A 25,563-nucleotide genomic window follows, 5' to 3' on the forward strand; every position below is an offset into this window, starting at 1 on the left:
GCAAGTAGAAGCATTACAGGGCTCTTGTGGGAACACTGCAAAGATGCACTGGGGAATATACTTTGGCGGAACATCTATGCTAGCTAGCAAATGACATTGAAAGCCTTACCCGCAGAGCATACAGCACCATGCCCTCAGCCATACAGAACGAGCTGGCTTGTGACCTCTTTTTGCAGGCTCTCTCACCACCTGAGCTATGCATGGAAGTACAGCTGACACACTCCCTGTCCCTGCAAGAAGAGATTGAGAGGGAATCGGAGAGGGAGACGGTGTGGCCATGAGTCACCAGGACCACACAGGGAGGTGCCATACCAACAATCAGAGCTGCACAGGAGCCATTAAAACCAACATGGGTGACTGAACTGGCCTGCCGTTTCTCCTGGACACTGATGCAAGTAACATAGGGGTGAGAGGCATGTTGTCTCAAGTGGGCCAAAAAGGAGAAAGGGTTGTGGCTTATTTCAGAGAACTCCTGGCTGTGCTGCTGTCCTCTCACCATATCAAATACTTCCTTTGTGGCCTATTTTTACTGTCAGGACTGAACACTCTAGCAGCTCATATCCTTTAAAGAACCAGAGGGCCAAGTGGCATGCTGAATTGAAGAGCTCCAATCCTATGATTTCAGCGTGGTGCATAGAGTGGGTGAACCACAATCCAATACCTATGCACTCTTGTTGCACCCCTGCAATGTGAGCAGGTGCTGCTACTGTAAATGATAGGACGTGCATGAGGCGGAACTGCAGACACAAGGACAGGATGCTGCTGCTTTGAATTGAGCAGACGTGGCTATTTGCTGGGACCTTCAGGAGGTACAAACAATGGGGTGGGGGCAGAAACAGGAGGCTGACGTGGCCCTGCATCCTGTGCTCCTGTGCGTGGACGCACAACAGTGGCCACCTTGTGAGATAGTGGCTGTGCTCTCCATGACAACTAAGGGACTGTGGGCAAAATGTCATGCTCTCTGGCAGATTGATGGAGTGTTGCTAAGGGCATGGAAATAGCCAGTCACAGGAGAGCTGAGGTGGCAGGTGGTTGTTCTGAAAGCCCTGAGGGACACAATGTTAAGGGCTGTCCATGGGGCTGTGAGATTTGGACACTTTGGGGTCACAAAGAAACTCTGCTGCCTCCACCAGGGATTCTAATGGGGGCAATTCCAGAGGGATGTGGATTTCTGCCACAGGTGGCCCCTCAGAACAGTCACATGCCCAGCTGCAACAGTTGCCAGAAAGAGTGGTGGGGGGTTATGGAAAGCGTTGGGGAGGACAGTCACAGACAGGGGAACAGGTACATACTGAAAGTCATGGACTGTTTCACAAAATGAGCAAAAAAATTTCACAAAAGAGCTACCTGACCAAGAGGCACAGATGGTGGTCAAGGACCTAATTAGTGGGGTGTTTAGTTGGTTGCTGTCCCACAGGTTATCCACAGTGGCCAAGGGTGTAACTTTGAGTCATGAGTGATTGCCGACATGTGTGACAGACTGGGCATCCACAAAACCCACACAACACCCCTGCGTCATCACATCAATGGCCTGGTGGAGAGATTAAGCAGGACCCTGGCAGAACAGCTTGCCATTGTTACCATGAAACATCAGCATGACTGGGATTCCCATCTGTCCCTGGTGCTCATGGTATGGTGCTCTTAACCCTAACCTCACATAATGTTGGGCAGAGAGATCAGCATCCCAACTGCAATGGTTAGTAGTTACAGATGGGAGAGTTCTGGGGATGGGGGATTAGAGAGGGAATGGGGGGAATGTGCAGTTACTTTTTGGTTTTCTTGTGTTGTTGTTCTAAGCTGGCATGGCTGCAACCGACAGTAGCCTGGTTCAATAAACCATTTATATGAGAATCTATCTTCCATGTCCAAAAGACCTTACAATATAAAATATTCACATAATAAAAATCTATTGTTATAACTCATTATTTCAGCCCGGGCCGCATTTAATGAGGTTCGGTGTCAACTTCGTGGTATTGAGGGCGCTCGCTATGGAATACTTCACCCAGCTCGGCTTCGCATTACATATAATGTTGTTCAGAAGGACTTTATTTCAGCGGAGGAAGCAGGAGACTATGTTAAACTCTTGATATCGGGGTGAACTGCATCACCTACACAGCGGCGTCTTTTTCGCTCTTCTTTTCTTTTTTTTTTTGTACTCGGCCTTCCAGCTCTACAATATTTGGATTTTTATTGAAGATATTGTCATTGCAGTACTTCACCTAGATTTTGTGGACTCACTCCTCTTAAATCTACTTCTGTATTAATGTGGTTCTCTGTTTTGAGGCTCCGACTGGGTTAGAGTTTCTGTTTATTTAATTGTATTAGTGTTTTTTCCTCGGCTTTATGTCCTACACTATTATATTATTTGTTACAAGTCTTTAAAAGTTAAGGACATTATATTTGTTATTGTGCGCAGACTGTTTATCAGACTTAAAGTAGTGGGGGCTTTTTCTCTGAATGGAACTTTTTGTCTTGGTAATTTTGGTGGTTAGTTCAGCTTACTCTCTGAGTTGTTTTCACATTGTGAACAACTTTTGGTTATTGTGGGAAACACTGCTGTCTCATTTTTTAAATTTTTTTAAAAATTTTATGGAGAATTTTGTGTGTGTGTGTGTGTGTGTTTGGGGGATTGTGAGAGTAAACAAAACATGCCAATGCTTTGAAGGATGTGAACTGGAACGGAATAATGCTAGTCAATTGCGAATCTGTTTTTAGAGGATTTAAACCGAACATGGTGAACAAATTATATTATAGAATTCAGGCAACTTTACTGGGGTTATCTCATACAGTGTGGCAAGTAATAATCGGAAAGACCTTTGTAATATCACAGTCTAAAACTGGATTTAAAGAGAAGCAAATCAGTAAATGAATCACATGAAAATGAATCACATGTAAATGAATCACACAAATACGAATCACATGTAAATGAATCATATGTAAATGAATCACATGAATATGAATCATATGAAAATGAATCACATGTAAATGTATCATATGAAATTAAATAAATTAAAATAGAAAATAAATAAATAAATACATACATAAATAAATAACTCATTAATTGTAGTTTTACAAACCTGCATTTTTGCTTATCCAATACATACCTGGAACGGTCCCATTGGGTTGATCTCAGTTTGAGCTAGGTGCCAGTGGTTGCCTTGACTATTATCTCTAGACCATATTTTGGTGGCATGGTTCTCTTCTAGCAGGTAGACATTAAGCATCATGGATGTTGCCCAACCATACATGTGATACCAGAAGGTCATGCACTGGGTGCCCAAAGTATTGCACACTGGACTCATCATCCGTGCTGAGTCACCATGGTAGACTCCATCACCCTCAATATACATGTAAAAGCCACCTGAAAAGTAGAAAGCAACAAGTAGTAAAATAATGTAATTAAAGTATTTTATATGATCAAGTGGTTTTAGATTATGCATTTATACTTCTATACAGGGAAAGCAAATATTATATATTTTTTAACTTAAAGGAAATTATCTTAAACAAGATTTTTATTAACCAAATACTATGCATTTGCATTTAAATTTATGTCAAACAAAAGCATTTTTAGACCATTCTCTTACTTCCTGTAGTGTGGTCACTGGTTGGACCAGTGTAATCAGAGGGTGTTGATCCAGACCATCTTGCCCAATCAAAACTGTCCTGGATTAACTGTTCCCATCCACATTCATCTTGGTCAAAGCTGCAGCTCCATGAACAACCTGTGTAATCCAATCCATGACCAATTATTTGCCATGCTGTTAACTTCCAGAGAAATGAATGGTAGTGCAGACAGGCTCATGGCTTACTTGCACTGGAATTTTGGGTGGTGGGTTGTGATGGTGTTGTGATGTTTGTTTCTACTGTTGGTGGTGTGGTTGGAACATCTACAGCATAAAAGAAGATCATCAAAATCTGACACAAGGATTGTAATACCATCATGCTTTTTATTCCAAGCTAGAAAGATTCCCCTAATTCACCCAAGTTAACATCAAAAGTCTTGGATAAAAATCTACGTCCTTTATAATTAGCATAGTTACCAAAATGATGTAATCAAACTGGAAAAAAAAACCTTTTATATATATATATATATATATATATATATATATATATATATATATATATATATATATATATATATATATATATATACAGTGCACCCGGAAAGTATTCATAGTGCTTCACTTTTTTTTCCACATTTTGTTATGTTACAGCATTATTCCAAAATGGATTAAATTAATTATTAATTATAAAAATTCATTATTCTACAAACAATACCCCATAATAACACTGTGAAAGAAGTTTGTTTGAAATCTTTGCAAATTTATTTAAAAATAAAAAACAAATAAAGCACATGTACATAAGTGTACACAGCCTTTGCTCAATACTTTGTTGAAGCACCTTTGGCACCAATTACAGCCTCAAGTCTTTTTGAGTATGATGCTACAAGCTTGTCACACATATTTTTGGGCAGTTTCTTCCATTCTTCTTTGCAGGACCTCTCAAGCTCCATCAGGTTGGTTGGGGAGCGTCGGTGCACAGCCATTTTCAGATCTCTCCAGAGATGTTCAATCGGGTTCAAGTCTGGGCTCTGGTTGGGCCACTCAAGGACATTCACAGAGTTGTCCTGTAGCCACTCCTTTGTTATCTTGGCTGTGTGCTTAGGGTCGTTGTCCTGTTGGAAGATGAACCTTTGCCCCAGTCTGAGGTCCAGAGCGCTCTGGAGCAGGTTTTCATCAAGGATGTCTCTGTACATTGCTCCATTCATCTTTCCCTCAATCCTGACTAGTCTCCCAGTTCCTGCCACTGAAAAACATCCCCACAGCATGATGCTGCCACCACCATGCTTCACTGTAGGGATGGTATTGGCCAGGTGATGAGTGGTGCCTGGTTTGCTCCAGATATGACGCTTGCCATTCAGGCCAAAGAGTTCAATCTTTGTTTCATCAGACCAGAGAATTTTGTTTCTCATGGTCTGAGAGTCTTTCGGGTGCCTTTTGGCAAACTCCAGGCGGGCTGTCATGTGCCTTTTACTGAGGAGTGGCTTCCGTCTGGCCACTCCACCATACAGGCCTGATTGGTAGAGTGCTCCAGAGATGGTTGTTCTTCTGGAAGGTTCTCCTCTCTCCACAGAGACATGCTGGAGCTCTGTCAGAGTAACCATCGGGTTTTTGGTCACCTCCCTGACTAAGGCCCTTCTCCCCCGATCGCTCGGTTTGGCCGGACGGCCAGGACATGGAAGGGTCCTGCTGGTTCCAAACCTCTTCCATTTATGGATGATGGAGGCCACTGTGCTCATTGAGACCTTCAATGCCTCAGAAATGTTTCTGTACCCTTCCCCAGATCTGTGCCTTGATACAATCCTGTCTCAGAAGTCTACAGACAATCCCTTGTCTGTAGACTTCATGGCATGGTTTGTGCTCTGACATGCATTGTTAACTGTGGGACCTTATATATACAGGTGTGTGCCGTTCCAATCAACTGAATTTACCACAGGTGGACTCCAATCAAGTTGTAGAAACATCTCAAGGATGATCAGTGGAAACAGGACGCACCAGAGCTCAATTTTGAGAAAAGGCTGTGAATACTTATGCACATATGTTTTTTTGTTTTTTATTTTTTATTTTTAATAAATTTGCAAAGATTTCAAACAAACTTCTTTCATGTTGTCATTATGGGGTATTGTTTGTAGAATTTTGAGGAAAATAATGAATTTAATCCATTTTGGAATAAGGCTGTAACATAACAAAATGTGGAAGAAGTGAAGCGCTGTGAATACTTTCCGGATGCACTGTACATATATATATATATATATATATATATATATATATATATATATATATATATATATATATATATATATATGCATATATATTACAAACAAGTATTTATTTAAGTGTACACTCACCACAGACTGTGCCCTTCCACCAGTCTCCCAGAAACACCTCAGCCACTTCACAGGCGGCCACATAATTTTGTAAAGAAGTACATAGCTGGGTCTGCTCCCCCCCTGAGGTGCAATAGTCTTGCACACAGCTGTTCACATAGATCTGAGGGGGCACGAACCAGTGGCAGGCTTTGAAGGCATCTCCAAACAGCTTACTACACTCCTGAAATCCCTTGCTGTCCAGCTCAGGTGAACATTCGGGTTTATTCTGAGAGCCATTGACACAACTGGATCAAAGAGTCAATTAAAGAGAATCTTGTTAGTCATACACGTTTGAAACAGCAGTTATTTTAACTTTGCAGACCACTTTGTAGTAATCATATATCCAATATCTCGATTCAGACACATTGTATCCTGACCCTGACATATTCTGACTTAATTTCAGTAAATAGCTGCTTACGGCCAGTCCTTGTCATGAGTATTCCAACTATTAGCAAAATCATGTGGATATGGGACTACATTGCCACCAGATGTCAAGAAGTCATCAAACTGACTTCCAGAATAGGTTCCACAGAGTCCACACATCCTGCCCTTGTGTCTCTCATCTACTTGCACAAAGAGCCGGTCATTTCCATTGAACAGGAACCTCAAACCAAAGTTTGTTTCCACTATTACATATGGACCTGTTTGGGACACACTCACTGAGGTGCTGTGTGAAAAAGGAAGAGTGATTTGGACTCCATTCACCTGCATACAAAAGACAGAACACAGAAACAAGTTAATAGGCCACTGAACTGTGGCAACAGGACAGCTTATAAATTATTCTTTTAAAATTAAGCTGCTAGTAGTTAATTAATGCAGTGACATATTAACACAGAAGACAGAAAAGTTGGTAAATGATTACCAAATGATAAGCTGAGATCTCATTATTGTTCTTTCAATGCCAACATAATGCTGTTCCACTACATTAGCATAATTATTATGCAACAGTTAGTTCAGGTCCACTTTTCGATTGGACAAATGGTGTTCAAGAGTGCTGATATTTCGTATAGCAGAATACTTCACTGTTTGTATCACTTCACTTGTCTGTGTTCAGTACATAAAATTCCAATTCCAGCAATAGTTAGCTACAGTACGTTGAAAGTGTTACTACACTTACAATGGGCTGTCAGTCAGTCAGTGCATTACATGGACACACAAAATGTTCTTTCTTGCTGTGATGTCTTTGGGAACTATTTCATTGATGGAGAAAAATGTAAACAAAATATTTGACCATATTATGTCTGAATGTCAGTTACTATTAATTTATTAAGTTTATACATCTGTTGTATAAAAACAATATCACACTCACAACTGTGAGATTGTACTGAATATCAGCATGGCTGTGATTAGTTATGACTTTGTGCCTATGACTATGCTGATATTCAGTCACAGTGTGTAGAATGATGTAGTTGCCTGAAAAAGAATGCTATTGTAACTGCAAATAATTCTTTCATTCCAAACTCGTTGTCATACACATTTGATAAAGAATTCTTTAAATTCAGTGGATAGTATGCCATTTAGCTGTCACCCAAGCTCTTTGTCCTATGAAGAAAAAGGCCAAACAAAAAACATATTTAAAATATAATTATCAAATTTATTTTTATATTAAAATCTCTTTTATAGAGATTTTTTTATAAATCAATATTACTCATACCATGGCCTTCTCAACCATGATGTCCCTCCCACAGGAATGCATTATTCCTAGTGTACAGTATGTTCTTTTTTTTAGTCAGACTTTGTCTCATACAAGTGATTAATGATGTTAAATTTAGCATATATATATATATATATATATATATATATATATATATATATATATATATATATATATATATATATATATATATATATATATATATATATAATTTCCTGGAAATTGTTTTTATTTAATTATTATTATTTTCATATTTGGACATGCAACCATTTGATCCTCTTTGAAACAGTGCCTATTAATATAGTTATATAACACTACCAAATGACACATAAAATTGACATTTTGCAGTAATTTTTACAATATAAATAAATAAACAGATCAGTCACATGGAAAAAGTAAGTACACCGCTACATTTATCAGACCTTCAAATCCATAAAATTAAAATCAGGTGTTCAAGATTGGGTGCCAGTTATTAGAACCTGTTTAGGGACTGCGGGTGGAACCTGTCTTATTTATACCCCTCTCACATCTAGTGTCTGGTGTTCCCTTTGTTATTTAGGTGTGTGGTGTCATCATGCCAACATCTAAAGAGTTCTGCAAAGCCTTCAGAAAAAAAGGTTGTGGCAAGGGATTTAAAAAGATCTCCAAATTATTTGAAATACATCATTCCACGTTAACGAAAATCATCTAGAACGGTCACAGATTTCAAAGAACTTCTAATTGGTCCAGGACTGGCCGTCACAGCAAGTTCAGCCCAAGAACAGACTGTCTGATGCAGAAAGAAGTCTCCAAAATTTCATCACATGTCACGGAACGAGGCTGGAGGCTGATGCAGGTCACAGTCTTTATTATTTAAACAAGAAACAAATAAACAGATAAACAAACACAGGGAGCGCGGTCTCTACTGACTATACACACTCTGGTCCCCTAGTTACGACCGCTAGCATACTACACCTTAGCATATACCGTTACACTTCCTTGACGAACCAAACCAACTATAATACTGCGCGATGGGCGCAGTCACACGGGGGGTTTAACTAACAAACCTAATTAGCTCAAAACATGGGCACCTGTAGCAAATCAGAGACATACTCAAACTTAACTCAGTGTCCAAGCGGGAAGTGAACGAAAACAAAAGAGTCACGTGACCAGTCAGCGGCCGTACCGCAGTGCCCTCTGCTGGCCGTGGCGTAACATCACATCTGCTAGTAAGTCTTGCAACTGTTAGTGTCAAAGTGCATGTTTCTACAATCAGAAAGAGATTGTACAAATTTGACCTGCATGGGAGGCGGGCCAGGAAAAAGCCTTTGCTGTCTAAAAAGAACATTAGAGCAAGACTACAGTTTGCCAATGAGCATGTAGGCAAAGACCAGGCCTTTTGGAATAATGTGCTCTGGACAGAAGAATCAAAGATATATATTTTTTGGCCACAGTAATAGTACACATTTTTGCCACCGACCAAAGAAAGCTTTTCAGGAGGAGCACCTCATACCAACTGTGAAGCACACTGGTGGAAATGTTATGATATGGGGTTGCTTCGCTGCCTCAGGAACTGGACAGCTAGCATTCATTGATTCTTCTATGAATTCTCTATCATATCAAAGAGTGCTTGAAGAAAACATGAGGCCATCTGTTCAAAAGTTGAAGTGGAACTTAAAGTGGACCTTTCAACAGAGGAAGAATTAGCTTCCACTGTTATGCTGATGATACACAGTTGTATGTTTCAGTGAAGCCAGAGGACACAGAAGCTTAATAAAGTTGAGGAATGTGTAAAGGACATTAGACTTTGGATGCTAACTAACTTCCTTTACTTAATTCTGATAAGACAGAAGTACTTGTATTAGGACCACGTGTAGCTAGAAGTAAGCTTTCTGATCACATAGTAACTCTGGATGGACTTTCTGTTTCATCATGTACAGCAGTAAAAGACCTTGGTGTGATTATTGCCTCCAGTCTATCATTTGATGTTCATGTAGATAATATTACTAGGATAGCCTTCTTTCATCTCAGAAATATTTCTAAGATAAGAAATATATTGTCCCTACATGATGCAGAAATATTAGTTCATGCTTTCGTCACCTCTAGACTAGATTACTGTAATGCCTTAATGTCTGGATGTTACAGTAGGTGCATAAACAAACTCCAGTTAGTCTAGAATGCAGCTGCTAGTGTCCTAACTAGAACCAGAAGATACGACCACATCACCCCGATCTTATCAACAATGCATTGGCTCCCAGTGAAATCTCGAATTGATTATAAAATACTATTATTAACCTATAAAGCACTAAATGGTCTCGCACCACAGTATATAACCGACCTTTTGGTTTTTCATGATCCGCCACGCTTACTTAGATAAAAAGATGCAGGCTATTTGACGGTATCTCGAATAGTGAAGGCTACAGCAGGGGGAAGAGCTTTCTCTTATAGAGTTCCGCAGTTATGGAACAGTCTTCCAATTAGTGTTTGGGACTCAGACACAGTCTCAGTGTTTAAGTCTAGGCTTAAAACGTATTTGTTTACTCAAGCCTACCCTGTCTAGACTTTCTGTTACGCTAAGCACAGTCCTAATAATCTTTTCCTTCTGTCGAGGCACACATGATTTTATGGAGATACTAGAGATACTGATCCTTTCTGCTCTCCGGACCTGCCTGATCCGTTGCGGATGTCCTACCTCTGGATGGAGCTCTCATCTACTCCAATTCCAGATTGCTGGGATTACAGCTGCTTCTAAGGCCAAACAGACTTCATATAAAACCATAATGAACTTTTTCACACTATCTGTTGTTACCCAGATGAGGATTGGTTCCCTTCTGAGTCTGGTTCCTCTCAAGGTTTCTTTCTCTTTACATCTTATGGAGTTTTTCCTTGCCACCGTCGCCACCTGTTTGCTCAATTGGGATAAATTAGCACTTTTGATATCTGTATACCGTGTTTATATATTTCTGTAAAGCTGCTTTGAGACAATGTCTATACACATAAAAAATTAATAATTTTCTTAAGCACACTAGCAAATCCAGTGGCTCAAAAATGAAGAAATGGAGGTTTATTGAATGGCCTAGTCAAAGCCTGGATTTGAATCCCATTGCAATGTTGTGGGGGATTACATGCAAGAAAACCTTCAAACATCTTGCAACTGAAAAAATATTGCATGGAAGAGTGATCAAAAATACCAGCAACCGATGTGAGAGACTGTTGGACAATTATGCAAAATGTCTACAATAAATTATTTCTGCTAAAGTGGGCAGACGCAACATGTGTTAAATCATTGTCCAATCACGTTGAGACTGTGGTTCCGATGTCATCATCTAAATCTAAACTCATCTCAAAGTGAATGTTCATTGCTTTGACCTTTTGATTGTGACCGCGGAGTCTGAGTCCTGAAGTGAGGAAATTTGAAATTTTTTAATTTAATGATAACCTAGTATTACAGCTATTCACCATGATGTAATACAGAGAGTGGGTTAACGTTAACTGCATGTAGCAAGTGTTTTGGACAAGTCAAGCTGTAGTGATTAGCATTAGGATGATGGGTTAGGGCCATGTACCTTCATGCATTCAGCAAATAATCCGAGTTTGTTTGTATGTTTGTTTATTTTATGCTTGTTTAATATTAATCCAACGTGTTTTACGGCTGAAACATCATGGGAAATTGAATAAGTTGGATTTGGATTATTTTTATAATAATCCATTGTTGTTTGGAGTTTTCACTTAAATGATGTTGTGCTTAGCTGTGTGTAGTGTTAATGACAAGGCAGTGGCTGAGCAGATAGCATATAATACACAGGCTATGCTCAGCAAATACCCGGAAGCTCCAGTATTATTTCTTGTTGACTTTAATAGCTTTCGGCTTGACTACTCATCACCAGCCTTCAATCAATACGTAGATGTACCAACAAGATTTAATAAAACTATAGATTCGTGTTACAGTAATATCCTGGAAGCCTATAAAGCTAGAGCTCTCCCAATGCTAGGATTAGTGGATCATAATGGTATCCATTTACTTCTTGTTTACAAACAAAGCTGAAAAGCTGAAAACTGAAACAATGCAGGCCGGTAATACACAGTATCCCTCAATGGTTGGAGGATGCTATTGCATGCCTTCAAGGCTGTTTTGCGTGTACAGACTGGGAAGTCTTTGAGGGAGAGCTTGATGAGCAGACTTCAGTTATTGCCAATTACATTAAATTCTGTATGGATTTATTGATACTGGTAAAGACTATCTGAACATACCCAAATTCAAACCATGAACTCATTGATAAAATATCTTTCCCACAAGAGAAAACTTGCCATTAGGCAGACGAACTTTGATCGTCTCAAAATTATAAATCAGGACATCAAAAATAAAATCTTTAAGGCTAAAAAGAAGTATAAAAACAAATTTGAGCAGGACTTTGCAAATATGAACACCAAACAGGCTTTCAGGTCTCTTACTGGACAAGCTGTTGAACAGACTATTTCTGCATCAGATCCCACCACTTTTGTTGTTAATCTTAATAATTTTTATGCCCGTTTTGATACCTCTGAATTTTCAGCAGAGTGTGAAAGCCTTTTGGATTCTTTGCCTTCTCAAGAGTTGGATTATGAGTGCCTTCTAACCAAGCAGAATGTCTATTTCCAGCTTATTAGGTGCAAACCGAATAAGGCTTCCTGGCCAGATGGAATTCCAGGTCGGGTCTTAAAAAACTGTACTCTAGAATTAACCCACATTCTTCATTCTCTTTTCCTTTGATCAATTTGTACTTTAACAATACCGGTCATGTGGAAAACATAAGTCTTTATTTCTGTTCCTAAAAAAAAAATAAACAGAGATAAATCACTACAGGCCGGTATCATTAACCTCTATCATAATGAAATGCTTTGAGAAAATGGTTCAAAATATTATACTTTCATATGTTTCACAATTTTTGGATTGTCTCCAATTTGCATATAAGCGGAAGAGAGGTACAGAGTATGGTTCGTTTGTGGGTCCGTTTGTGGTTCGATTTCTTTGTGATATGTGAAAGCAGTGAGGTCCCAGTCCGCTTTGCGTTTTGTTTTGACATGTGTACCTGGAGGCTTGCTATACCTGCAGCCATGTTTCGTCACTTCTGAAAGCAACACAAAACATTTCACCATGTCAGGTCATGGGGTTGTGTGGTCTCAGGATATCTGGATATTTGGAAACAGGATTGCATTAAATGGCAACTATCCTCAACAAATAAGAACCTAAAAGTGTTTCTTTTGTTTTCTAAAAAAATTACGGAAAGAGGCTATAAAAGAACAGCACTTCACTGATGGGTAAAAATTAAAAACTATGACAGAAGTACATGACCACCCATGACAAAATGTTGTCGAAGTGGAAAGTCCACTGAAATTAAGGATTCCTGTCCCTTCTATGATGACTTGGGTGAAATTTTGGGTGTAAGCTGGGGTCTGAGTACTTATGAAGTTGTGGTGTGAACAAGAAAAGGTCTGAGATCAGTACTTTGCTGAAGAGGACCAAAAAAAGAACCGGGTTCTCTTTTGAGTCCACTATATTGTGAACACCAAAAGGAATGATCTCACTTTCGGCTGGTTCCCTTTCTGGTTCACTTTAAGTGAACTGGGTTTGGTTCTTTTAAAATGAACTATATGTGAAAACACCCTACGAAACTACCATGTCTGCAAGTTCCATCACCACTAGAACATTTGATTTATAATTTCCTTTCTAATAGACCACAAGTGGTAAAGGTGGACAATGTATTATCACCCATCATTTTTCTTAATGCTGGCATCCATAAGGGGTGTGTACTTAGCCCACTTCATTATATTCTCTATACAAATGACTGTCAGAGTACAGTTACTACCACTAATTACTTTAAATATGCAGATGATACTGCCATTCTTGCACTGCTTAATAAGGACAATGATTCTTTTTTGGACTAGCAGTGCTCCATAGCATATGGTACCATAGTACATGGTGTGATGATGATTTTCTCCACCGTAATATCTCAGAGACTAAGGAACTGGTTTTTATCTCCTCCATAACACTGATCCATCCTTCCAGTATTATCATTAATGGAGAGATGGTTGAAGGGGTGGAGCATTTAAGATATCTTGGCATTACATTGGATAAATATCTCAACTTCAATCAGCACGCTCTAGGCATTTACAAATGCTGTCAAGTGAGACTTACAGTTATTTGTAAACTTAAACATCTATCTGTTCAGTTTAGTCTTCTTATTCTTCTGTATTGAAGTATTATTGAGCCAGTTCTTATGTATGGTCCATATGTTTCTTTCATATCCTAACAGTTACCAATAAGAATAAACTCTTAAAGTTAACTAATTTAGCTAGAAAAATTATTGGTATTCCTACCCCTAAGTTATCGGACTGTGTCATTTCATATATGCTCCAGAAGGCACATACAATTTTAAATAATCCAAACCATCCACTTTTTCAGTATTTCATCCCCCTACCTTCTAGCCACAGGTTTAGACTACCTATGTGCAGAAAGGCCATCTATGTTAGGAGTTTTGTTCCTATAGCTATACAAGCTTTAACCACATAAGTAACTGATATGCCATCTTATGCTCTGCCATAACTTTTTTCCCCACCTCTATATCTGTGATTGTTTTGATGGTTAATATGTATGGTGTTATTATGTTTGTGCTTTCTATGCATCCATGGTGAAAACAAATTTCCTCTTTGAGGACAAATAAGTCAGTGGCTAACAGAACTTAGCTAGCTAAGTAACATGACAAAAAGGGTGGACAGTGTTTAGGTTGTAATGCTTTCCACTATCTCTGTATTGTAGGTTGACTTAATTAGGTTGTGCAAAAGTTTGGTGGTGTGGTGCTAAAGGTGTGGAAACAAATATTCTCAAGCTAGCTAGATTTTCCTGGTGAGTCTACAGCACCATTTTGTTCATTAGGAGAGTGGAGGTCACATTTGCAAAATTGTACAATTTGGGATTCTGTAACTCAATTTCTCAGGTGAAACCCAAGACATTTGTCTATATTTTGTTGCTAACAACTAACCAACACTCTTTTTGCTGTTTTACAGCTTTTCAAATAGAAAGGAGTGAGATGCTCGTCTTCCCAGTTGGTAGCGAGATTTGTAAGAAGATGCATCTCTACAATTCTTACATGTGTCAAATGTTTCAATGATTTTAATAAATGTCATCTGAATTTCATGCAATTGTTTGTTTATTTTGTGAACATTTTAATAGAATTTTAGCATAAAAACTATTTGCATTTAAGTTTAGAAAAAAATTGTATAAACAACACATCTCTGCTATTTTTGTGTTATATTTAATGCATATTTGTGTGGAAATATTTAACACACAGCAAGTGTTAAATGTGCTAACACACGGATTGTGTAGAAAGCAACACAAAATGTGTTGTCCTTAACTAGACACGCAGGTGTGTTAAAAATTAACACATGATGCATTGTTTTTAATACATCTGTTTTGAGAGTGTAGCTTCTGATGCCAAGGGTGTACTTATGTTTTTCACAGAAGAATATAACATCTATTTATATTTCTGTTGAATAAATGATTGAAAAATCTATTTCTCCTTGTGGGTTTGTCCAAGGATATCAACTTTATTAATAGTTACTGTTTCAAAGATGATAAAATGTTTGCTTGTCCAAATATGTAAAAAAAAAAAAAAAAAAAAAAAAAAAAAGCCTACCATTTCCTTATTTTTTCACATGACTGTATATAAAGGTATAAATATTGCACTTTGTTGTTGTTTTTGACTAATTTAGTTCTTAGTTCTGCAGTTCTTAATATTGTATTATAGCCTAATTTGTATGCCACATGTTGGTAATATCTGTAATAAAATAACATCAAAAAATATATAAATAACAATACTCACATAAACAAGCTTGTTGTTTCTGATTGCAAGGTGAAAGCCATTCAGGTCCAGAACCACAGAGTTAAGAGATGAAGACGTATAGTTTCTCATCCCCTCATTCCGTGCTGTTAGTGTGAACTGAACTGCACCAATGCTACATGTTTTAGCAATAGTGTAGTTGCAGGTTCCCTGGAATGAATAGGCCTTGCCGTCGAAGGTGATGTAATGGGGATCACCATATACACTGCAGGTCACTGGGCTGGAGGGAAAGCATCCTATGGCCCCATTCTTGACTTTACAGACTTCATGGGCCAGGCAGGAAGTAGCTGAACACTGAATATTGCCATGGTCTGCACATGTGCACAGCCTCTCACAGTCAGCCTCCATAAATGTCTCTCCTCTCTGAAAGTTACACAAATGGAACTGAAGTATTTAAAAAAGCAATCATAACAGCTATATTAATTATACATTATTTATTTTTTGTATTGTATATGACTTAAATTGTGGAGTTCAAAAATTGTAGTTGCAAAAATGTGTAATTTTCGTTCATTTAAGTTCATGCCAGTGCCATATGTGGTACTTCTGTCCTTATCTATTCCTGGTGTTTCTCCATATTTACCTCATAGTACTGTCCATCCACCCAGCAACCACAGTCTTCCACAGGTACACACTTTCCTGCACTTAGCAGGAAACCATCATCACAGTCACATCTCTCTTGACACCTTACACAATCCTCTGCAGCATCCAGGACAGAACAAGTGGCAGGACAATCACTGGAGCAGGCATTAAAGTGGCTGTTAGACCCACAGGACAGAGCTAGAATAGAACAATTGGAAATCTATTATGTTTTACTGCCATGTTTTGTATTTTAACTAAATATCATGCTTAGGGTTCTTCAACAATTACATGTCACTAGTGCAACAACAGTGTACATTTTTATATGTGAAGTGGTGTAATTCAGGATTCATTATTTGACAGAAACATACATTGTGATAATTAGGGATGTCTAAATGACATAATATTAACTAAATAATAATAATAATAAAATAATAATAAATGTATAAAAATAAATATTTTCTTTGTGAAATATTGAGAGACATACAACAGTGAGTTGCATTTCTCCATCCAGTCACAGAAATTCCAACCTCACTGCAGGACTTTTCAACTGCCTGCAGGACATCACAGAAGGCCTCCTGATATCCTTTAGTAGTACACATCTCAAATATACAGCTCCTGAAGAGGCTTGAAGTATCAAGAGAAGAAGAGCACTTGGAGAAGGGGCCTTTTTGGGACAGCAGAACTCCACAGTAAATCTTGCTTGCATATTCTGTCTTCTCAGATTCTGAACACACGCTTGGTACAGTGGGCTCTTGGCAGAAGGAATTGGCACTCTTATACTTCTGCCCCATAATCTGGGTGTCTTTGACGAGAGATCTGTCTGGTATGTTCTTATCATCATCCATTACATTGTTAAAGTTGCCACACATACCACAGAGTTTGTTTGAGTACTGGATTGGTACGGTTACCTGAAGGGCACCAGATTTCGCAAAGGAAACAGACAGGTTGAAGTTTGTCTGAAGCACCACAGCTAGTCCATTGGCACTGATTTTTATTGTGTCTTTATCTATACTTAGGGGGAGATTCCTCCAAATTCCATTTACCTAAAAATGACAGTAACAGCAAATTATTTATCTGGTTATTGATAATTAGGGCACTAGCCTTTAGGAATACTAAACAATACAGACTACTAAACTTGATTAACAGTCATGTCCAGAGAAACAATTTATGACTCATATTGAATAAGATGTCTTTAGATTTAACTTTTAATGTAATAGCATTTTAAATATACTATACAATATTATTTATTATTAATGGCAGCCCATGAATATCATAATCACTTAGTTAAGAACATTCATGATATGGCTTAATGGAAGTCCACAGTTTCAGGCACTTATTCCAACCAACAACAGAGCAGCCCATTATGCAACAACCATCTGTTAATTATTGGGGGAGACCTCAGCAGTCCTCATTAATTAACTGAGGTTAGGTTGTCAAAGGACACAGCAGATAACTGCTTACCTCCCTGAGTACCAAAGTGGTTAGATGTCTGTAAAAAAAAAAGCAGTAAATCTACTTACCATGATTTTTCTATTGTTTCTTCTTGGTAGAGTCACTCTTAGACTTTTTATGTTCAGATTCACCTGCTGGATTTGGAATTTAGATGATTTGCCTATTTGCTCATTCTTCACTTCCACTAGAAAGTTTGGAAGCAATCCAGCCTCATCACACACCTCTGTCAGCACATGGATACAATGACCCATGAAATGGGATTTGACCCCATCAAATGTTGTGTATCGCAGGTCACTCATAACTTTGCAGGTGCCAGATGCGAATGAGTCACTTGACCGTTTGGACTGAACAATCTTAGTGCAGGGTTGACCATCCCCACATGCAATTTGGGCACAGGACAGCTGACTTTCAATACATGTGCACTGAGTGATTTCATCTGTCCAGAACTGAGTGCCTGGCTGGCACTGAGAGTCTGTGAAAAAAGTGGTAAAACGCAGTGGTTTAGCATAATACTTTGTATAGTTTTCAGTATATACTGTACAGTATAAACACATTCTCTTGGTGGTAAAATGTTGTTATTTTGTATAGTTATAGTGTTTTTCTTTGCTTGTGAAACACACCAGAATTCTGAGTATATTTTAATATTCTGATCTAAACCTCTATGGGACTTCATCGGTTATACAGTGCCCTATATTGGCACCCTTGGTAAATATGAGCAAAAAGGCTGTGGAAAATTTAAAGGCTGTGGAAAAACTTTTGATATTTTATTTTAAAAATAAATAAAAATACTCTGCTCCCATGGATATCAAAGAATTGCAAACACAACACAAGTTTATAAAAAAATAAATAAAAAAAAACTCTGTCAAATATATGTGTGCTTCAATTATTGGCACCCCTATGAATTCATGAGAAAAATACGAGAAAAATACATTTGAAGTATATGCCCATTGACATTTTACATTTTTTAAATACACCTGGGTGACTAGGAATAGGAAATTGATCAACCATGACTTCCTATTTCACAGTGATATAAATATGAGGTAACACACAGGCCAAATTCCCTTAGTCATTCATAACAATAGGTAAGACCAAGGAATATAGCTGTGATGTGCGGCAAAAGATTGTTGAGCTACACAAAATGGGAAGTGGCTATAAGAATATAGCAAAAGCATTGAAAATGCCCATTTCCACCACCAGAGAAATATTTAAGAAGTTATAGTCAACTGGAAATGGTATGAATCAACCTGGAAGAGGACATGTGTCTATATTGTCTCACCACACTGTGAAGAGGATGGTTTGAGTGGCCAAAAAATCTCCAAGGATCACAGCTGGAGAATTGCAGAAGTTAATTGCATCTTCATGACAGAAAGTCTCCAAAACTACAATCCAAAATCATATACATCACCACAAGTTGTTTGGAAGGGTTTCAAGAAAAAAAAGCCTCTACTCTCATTCAAAAATAAACTCAAGCATCTTCAGTTTACCAGAAACTACTGGAACATCAAATGGTATAGGGTTCTATGGTCAGAGGAACTCAAAATAGAGCTTTTTGGTAATAAGCACACAGAGAGGAAGCCATATGGAAAAGTACCTTGTGCCTAATAAAATATGGTTAAATATGGTGGTGGCTCTTTAATGTTTGGAGGCTGTTTAATGTTCTGGGGCCTGCCAGAGGACCTGGACATTTTGTTAGGACACATGGCATCATGGACTCTATAAAATATCAACAGATATTAAATGAAAACCTGACTGCCTCTGCCAGAAAGCTGAAAATGGGCCATGGTTGGATCTTCCAGCATGACAATGATATAAAACATACATCAAAGTCAACACAAAATGGTTTACTGACCAAAAAATCAAGGTCCTGCCATGGCCATCCCAGTCCCCTGACTTGAAACCCATAGAAAACCTGTGAGGTGAACTGAAGAAAAGCCTTCGCCAGCATGGACCTCGAAATTTGAAGGATCTGGAGAGATTCTGTATGGAGGAATGGTCTCATTTCCATGTATTCTTCAACCTCATCAGGCATTATTGGGGAAGACTCAGAGCTGTTATCTTGGCAGTGCGAGGTAGTGCAAAGTATTGACTTAAAGGGTGGCAATAATTGTGGCACACATATATTTAACAAAGATTTATATATATATATATATATATATATATATATATATATATATATATATATATATATATATATATATATATATATATATATATATAAATCTGTGTTTTGTTTGCAGTTGCTTGATATCCATGAGTGCAGAGTATTTTTGTGATTTTTTTTAAACAAAAGAACTAAAGTTTAAACAATAAAGGTAATTTTTCACAGCCTTCTGTGCTCATATGAAGCAAGGGTGCCAATATTAGTGTAGAGTACTATAAATGACAGAAGGGGAAAACATTTTTACAAATATTTTTAAACCTGCAACCAATCAATTTTTGTTTTAAATCTGTCACATGACTTCCACTTTAGCAAATAAAATTGAAAAGTTTCATCAGGGAAATAAGCGAGATAGTGCCATGCTTTGCGCCACACAGTAGATACGTGGCATGGGAAGTTAATTTTGAGGTAGATAATGTAATTACATCCTTTCCAAAAAATATTCAAGTAGCTAAATATGTTTAAAAGTCTTTAGCCATTTTAACTGCAGTTTATTAAAATTAAATGCTCCCTTTGACTGAAAAAACAAATGTCATGCAGAACTAACAATGTACCATTAGGGGATACAATTTTACAAAAATGTAGTACCATTGCAGCTATTACAAAGTCAGATGCAGTAAACATTTGTATGTGTTTAGTATTCCGGTAAGTTTTATGGAAAGAAGAGAGAACATGCTCTCCCTATTCACCTCTGAACTGCTCTGAGAAGGAGTTAGAGCAGTTTATTCGGATCGCTTTTCATAATAATAATAATAATAATAATAATAATAATAATAATAATAATAATAGTAATAATAATACATTTTAAACATAGAGCTCTTTTCAAGATACTCATAGATGCTTTACATAAATAAATAGTCATAGGACAACTCAATAAAACCATACAGCATTAATCACAAAAGGTAAAAAAAAAAAAAAAAAAAAGCACAATAAACCAATGGCAAACAGCATTACTCAAACATTAAAAGCAGTCTTGAAAAGGTGAGTTTTGAGTAATCATTTGAACTTTGCCAGATCAGTGCAATCTCAGATGTGTTTGGGAAGAGAGTTCCAGAGTAAGGGGTCAGCTATGGAGAATGTTGTATCACCCCAGGTCCGGTGCTTAGTTCTGAATGGTATAGACAGAAATTTGGCATAGGAGGAATGAAGGCTATGGGAAGAAGTGTGATATTGGAAAAAAAATCAGTGAGGTAAGAGGGGGCCTGGTTATGAAGAGCTTTATGGTTGAAGAGAATGTCCATCTATGACATTCCAGCAACACGAATGTGCTGGCAGGCTGGCACATGCATTGACAGGATTGTGAATGTAATGCCATTAAGAAGATGGGAGAAAGTCAAACCAATCTTAACATCAATTACAATAGTCTGGACCACAGCCTTGCAGACCCATGCAGATATCTACAGTTCAAGTTGAGGCCCTTGCTCAATTTTGCTCTTGACAGCATGAACAGCATTCCAATGGATGAACATCTCAGTGTAGATGAGCAAATAATTCCTTCAGTCGAAAGAGTTGCCTGAAATTGTACAACCCATGCAAACCCCATAAGTGGGGTTACAAGGTGTACATTCTCTGTGACTCCAAGGGCATTGCATATAATTTTGTGTTACATACATGTGTGATCCGACCAGTGAATAGATTGCCTGACCTTGGTGCCAGCAGCAACACAGTCCTGAGAGTGGCATCCATTATACCACAAGAGCAAAACTTCAAGCTAATATTATGACAACTGTTTCATAAGCACATGCCTTAAATATAAATGGCAAAGAAGAAGATCTTGTCACGATTTCCCCTAGTGCCTGTGCTGCAGTATTGCAGCATGCTTGGAAACCCAAGGCGCGAGTTTGATGCGCGAGCTCTTAGCGAGCGCATGCTTTTTGGTCTTCAGTGACATTGACTTTGTTTACTTTATGTGCTTTTGTTATGGTTTTTGTCCTGTCTCCGCCCCTGTCTTGTCATTGGTTGTTTTCCATTGTTTTCAGAAACATTGTTTTCAGCTGTTCTGTGTTTTACCCCGATTACATTTGTTATTTAAACCCCACATGTCTCTTTGCACATCATGTAGTATTGAATTTATCTCATTACCAAGCGGTTCTTCCTAGTTCTCGTTCTCCAGTTTTGGATTTATCTGCCTGTCTCTCTCTTTAATAAACCTCGTTAACTGCACTTGTATCCATCCTAACCTCCATTACCTAAATCACGTGACAGAATACTACGCCTCACCATGGATGCAGCAGGAAGACGAAGACGTCACACTAAGCAAACCATCCCGCCTTGGATTCGATCCAGTTTCTGCAGTGGACTTTCATAGATCTAACAGATCAGTTTGATGGGATTTTTGTCTACCCTGAATATTTTCTGGTTGACTGCCAGATTTATTTCTCAAGCCTAATGGACCTCAAGCCCAGAGAGAAGCAATGGATAAGGTTCATGTTGACCCGGTTTTTTGGTTGAGGCTGCAAGTGGGTGTAGTATCTAGCAGCTATGGGATCCAGGGCACCGGAGAACATAACTCAGTTTGTGGGACTATTCATGATGATGTTCGGCAGTCCAGAATCCAGGGCAGTCTTGGAGAATCTTTTGGGGAGCCCTGCCTCAGAGAGGAACCTGATGTGCTGTTCACCATCTATTATGAACAGGCAAACTGGAGGACCTCCTTCTCAACACTCCCACCTAAGACCTACTATGCCGAGCTCCAGCCAGAGGTCAACGTGGCGACCTTGGTTCCAGAGCTCTAGCTGGAGACCTATGAGGTGGTCTCACCTGCTAAGCTCCAGCTGGAAGTCAATGTGGTGGTCTCACCTACCAAGCTCCAGCCGGAGGTCAACGTGGTGGCCTGTGCTCCCAAGCTACAGCCTGAGATCCACGAGGTGGTCTCACCTGCAGAGCTCCAACTAGAGGTCAACGAGGTGACCTCCCAAGCCATGTTCATGTCCGAGGTCGAAGAGACAACCTTTCAAGCCAAGTTCCTGTCGGAGGTCGAAGAGACGACCTCTCAAGCCAAGATCATGTCCGAGGTCGAAGAGACGACCTGTCAAGCCAAGTTCCTGTCCGTGGTCGAAGAAACGACCGCTCAAGCCAAGTTAATGTCAGAGGTCGAAGAGGCGACCTCTCAAGCCACGTTCCTGTCAGTGTTTGAAGAGGCGACCTCTCAAGTCAAGTTCCTGTCCGAGGTCGAAGAGGCGACCTCTCAAGCCCAGTTCCTGTCTGAGGTTGAAGAGATGGCCTCTCAAGACAAGTTCATGTCCGAGGTCGACGAGGTGACCTCCCACGCCACTTCCTGTCCGAGGTCGAAGAGATGGCTTCCAAGACATGTTCCTGTCTGAGGTCAAAGACATGGCCTCTCAAGACACGTTCCTGTACGAGGTTGAAGAGACGGCCTCCCAAGTCATGTTCCTGTCCCAGGTAGAAAAGATGGCCTCCCAAGCCAAGTTCATGTCCGAGGTCGACGAGGCAACCTCCCACGCCAAGCTCCAGTCTGAGATCAACGAGGCGACCTTCTACCCCACGTTCCAGTCTGAGATTGATGATGTGACTTTCCACGCCACGTTCCAGTCTGATATCGAAGATGTGACCTTCCATGCCATGTCCCAGTCTGACATCAACGATGTGACCTTCCATGCCACATTCCTGTCTGAGATCGCCGATGTGACCTTCAACGCCACGTTCCAGTCTGAGACCAACGTCACGACCCACCAAGTTATGCTCAGGCCAGAGTCTGTTGATACGACCAACCAAGTTTTCCTTATGCCTGAAACCGACGTCATGACCAACCAGTTTCTGCTCACACCAGAAACCCACATCATGGCCAACCAAGTTCTGCTCACGCCTGAAGTCGTCGTCATGAACAACCAAGTTCTGATCATACCCGAATCTGCTGACACGGACAACCAAGTTCTGCTCACACCCGAGTCTGCTGACATGGACAACCAAGTTCTACTCATACCTGAAGCAGACGTCATGACTAACCAAGTTCTCCTCATGCCTGAGACTGATGACACGATCAACCGAGTGCTCCTCACGCATGACACTGACGAAATGATCAACCGAGTTCTCCTCATGCCTGAGACTGAAGGCACAGCCAAACAAGCTCTGCATACACCTGAGACTGTTGACAAGGACAACCAAGTTCTGCTCATGCCTGAGTCTGCTGACACGGACATCCAAGTTCTGCCCATGCCCGAGTCTGCTGACATGGACAACCAAGTTCTGCTCATGCCCGAGTCTGCTGACACGGACAACCAAGTTCTCCTCATGCCTGAGACTGAAGACACAGCCAACCAAGCTCTGCGTACATCTGAGTCTGCTGACACAGTCAAACAAGTTCAGCCTGCAAAGTCGATGGAGAACAACGCTCAGACTCTCTGCGTGACTGAGGACGCCGCTCAGCATACCTATACAGCTGAGGATGTCCCTCAGCCACACGGTTCTACTGAGGAAGTTTCTCCACCTCCCGTCACCTCCCGCCTGCTCCGCTGAGGATGTCGCCCTGCCTGCCTGCCCCGCTGAGGATGTCACTCTGCCTTCCTGCTCCGCTGAGGACATCGCTCCACCTCCGTGCTCCTCTAAGGACGTCATTCAGTCTCCCGGCTCAGCCGAAGACATTTTGCGCAAAGGGCCAGGACCACCAGGGGAGGGGAGTGTGTTCCCCCTTGGGGGGGAGTGTTCGGTCATGATTGCAGTATTGCACCCTGCTCGGAGACCCGAAGCGCGAGTTTGATGTGCGAGCTCGAAGTGCGAGCTCGATGCGCGAGCCGATGCGTGAGCTCTTTTGTCCTGTCTCTGCCCTTGTCTTGTTATTAGTTGTTTCCTGTAGGTGTGCCATCATTGTTTTCAGCTGTCCTGTGCTTCACCCCGATTACGTTTGTCATTTAAACCCCTTGTGTCTCTTTGCACATGGCGTAGTATTGAGTTTATCTCATTACCAAGCAGTTGTTCCTAGTTCTCGTTCTCGGTTCATGTTTATTGACTTTGTTTCTGGTTTCGTGTTTTGCCTTGCGTCGTTTATGTCCGTCTGCCGATCGCCTGACCTTTTGCATGTTATTTGACCACGATTTTTGATTACTGTTTTGGATTTGTCCGCCTGTCTCTCTCTATAATAAACCTTGTTAACTGCACTTGCATCCATCCGAACCTCCATTATGTAAGTTACGTGACAGATCTGCTGCCTTGGCACAGTGGGAGCCAACAGACTAAAGGAGTGTTCAAGGATCTGAAGAAAATGGGTTGGGGAACTTTTCATGAAAGAATTTTGATGAAAGAATAGCCATAGCTTATGTGGGTGGGCAGCTCATTGCAAGCACATGGCAAGACAACTGCACAGTAATACTGTTGAGCATGATTGCATGAGCCTGTCCAATTTCCAACAAGCAGAGATAGGACAGGAAGCTGAATAAGGTCACTTATGTGCAATACCTATCCTCTGTTGTGACTTTTAATAAGAACATGGGAGAGCTGCACTGATTGCTCTGTAATCTTATCTGTAGATAAGATCAGAGGTAAGATCTCGAAAGAGGTACTTGCGCATCCTCTTTCACATCATAGACATGCTTTGCATAAAAGTATGGCTTCTCTACCCCAGAGACTATAAAGCATATGTCAAAAAAGGCAAAGAGCGTGGTCTGAGAAAGTATTTATATATAATTAAATAAGTATTATTTAATTTAACCTTTAGGGTATTTTTTAATCTTAAATGTAATAAAAATGAGTTTTGACTCTCATTACACATAGGAAAGGGTTTACCCTTAATGGGTCAAAGTCATTTATAAATGACATCCAGCCAAAATAAAGGTCAAATTAAAAAAAATAAAAATAAAGTTGATTATGGATTTTAGGTTCAAAAACAATTAAAATAACAACTTGTTGAATGTTTAAAACTGCTATTTCATAATTACTCACATTGAGGGCTCAAAGTAATTTATAAATGACGTCCATCCAA

General features: G+C 39.6%; 1 protein-coding gene across 2 annotated transcripts in view; it reads right to left on the reverse strand.

The window, feature by feature from the left end:
- Positions 1 to 25,563, reverse strand: part of wu:fb63a08 (MAM and LDL-receptor class A domain-containing protein 1) — a 59,031-nt gene that overhangs the window by 21,741 nt on the left and 11,727 nt on the right. For both annotated transcript variants that reach the window (XM_053673665.1, XM_053673664.1), the window contains exons 6-14: positions 17,539 to 17,942; positions 16,503 to 17,061; positions 16,020 to 16,216; positions 15,422 to 15,802; positions 6,348 to 6,634; positions 5,909 to 6,174; positions 3,810 to 3,887; positions 3,585 to 3,722; positions 3,105 to 3,361 (exon numbers count right to left, since the gene is read on the reverse strand). In XM_053673665.1, the coding sequence (XP_053529640.1) occupies positions 3,105 to 3,361; positions 3,585 to 3,722; positions 3,810 to 3,887; positions 5,909 to 6,174; positions 6,348 to 6,634; positions 15,422 to 15,802; positions 16,020 to 16,216; positions 16,503 to 17,061; positions 17,539 to 17,942 (2,567 nt within the window). The remainder of the gene's footprint in view (positions 1 to 3,104; positions 3,362 to 3,584; positions 3,723 to 3,809; positions 3,888 to 5,908; positions 6,175 to 6,347; positions 6,635 to 15,421; positions 15,803 to 16,019; positions 16,217 to 16,502; positions 17,062 to 17,538; positions 17,943 to 25,563) is intronic.

The sequence above is a fragment of the Ictalurus punctatus genome, chromosome 20 (assembly GCF_001660625.3).
Source record: "Ictalurus punctatus breed USDA103 chromosome 20, Coco_2.0, whole genome shotgun sequence".
NCBI classification, from domain to species: Eukaryota; Metazoa; Chordata; class Actinopteri; order Siluriformes; family Ictaluridae; genus Ictalurus; species Ictalurus punctatus.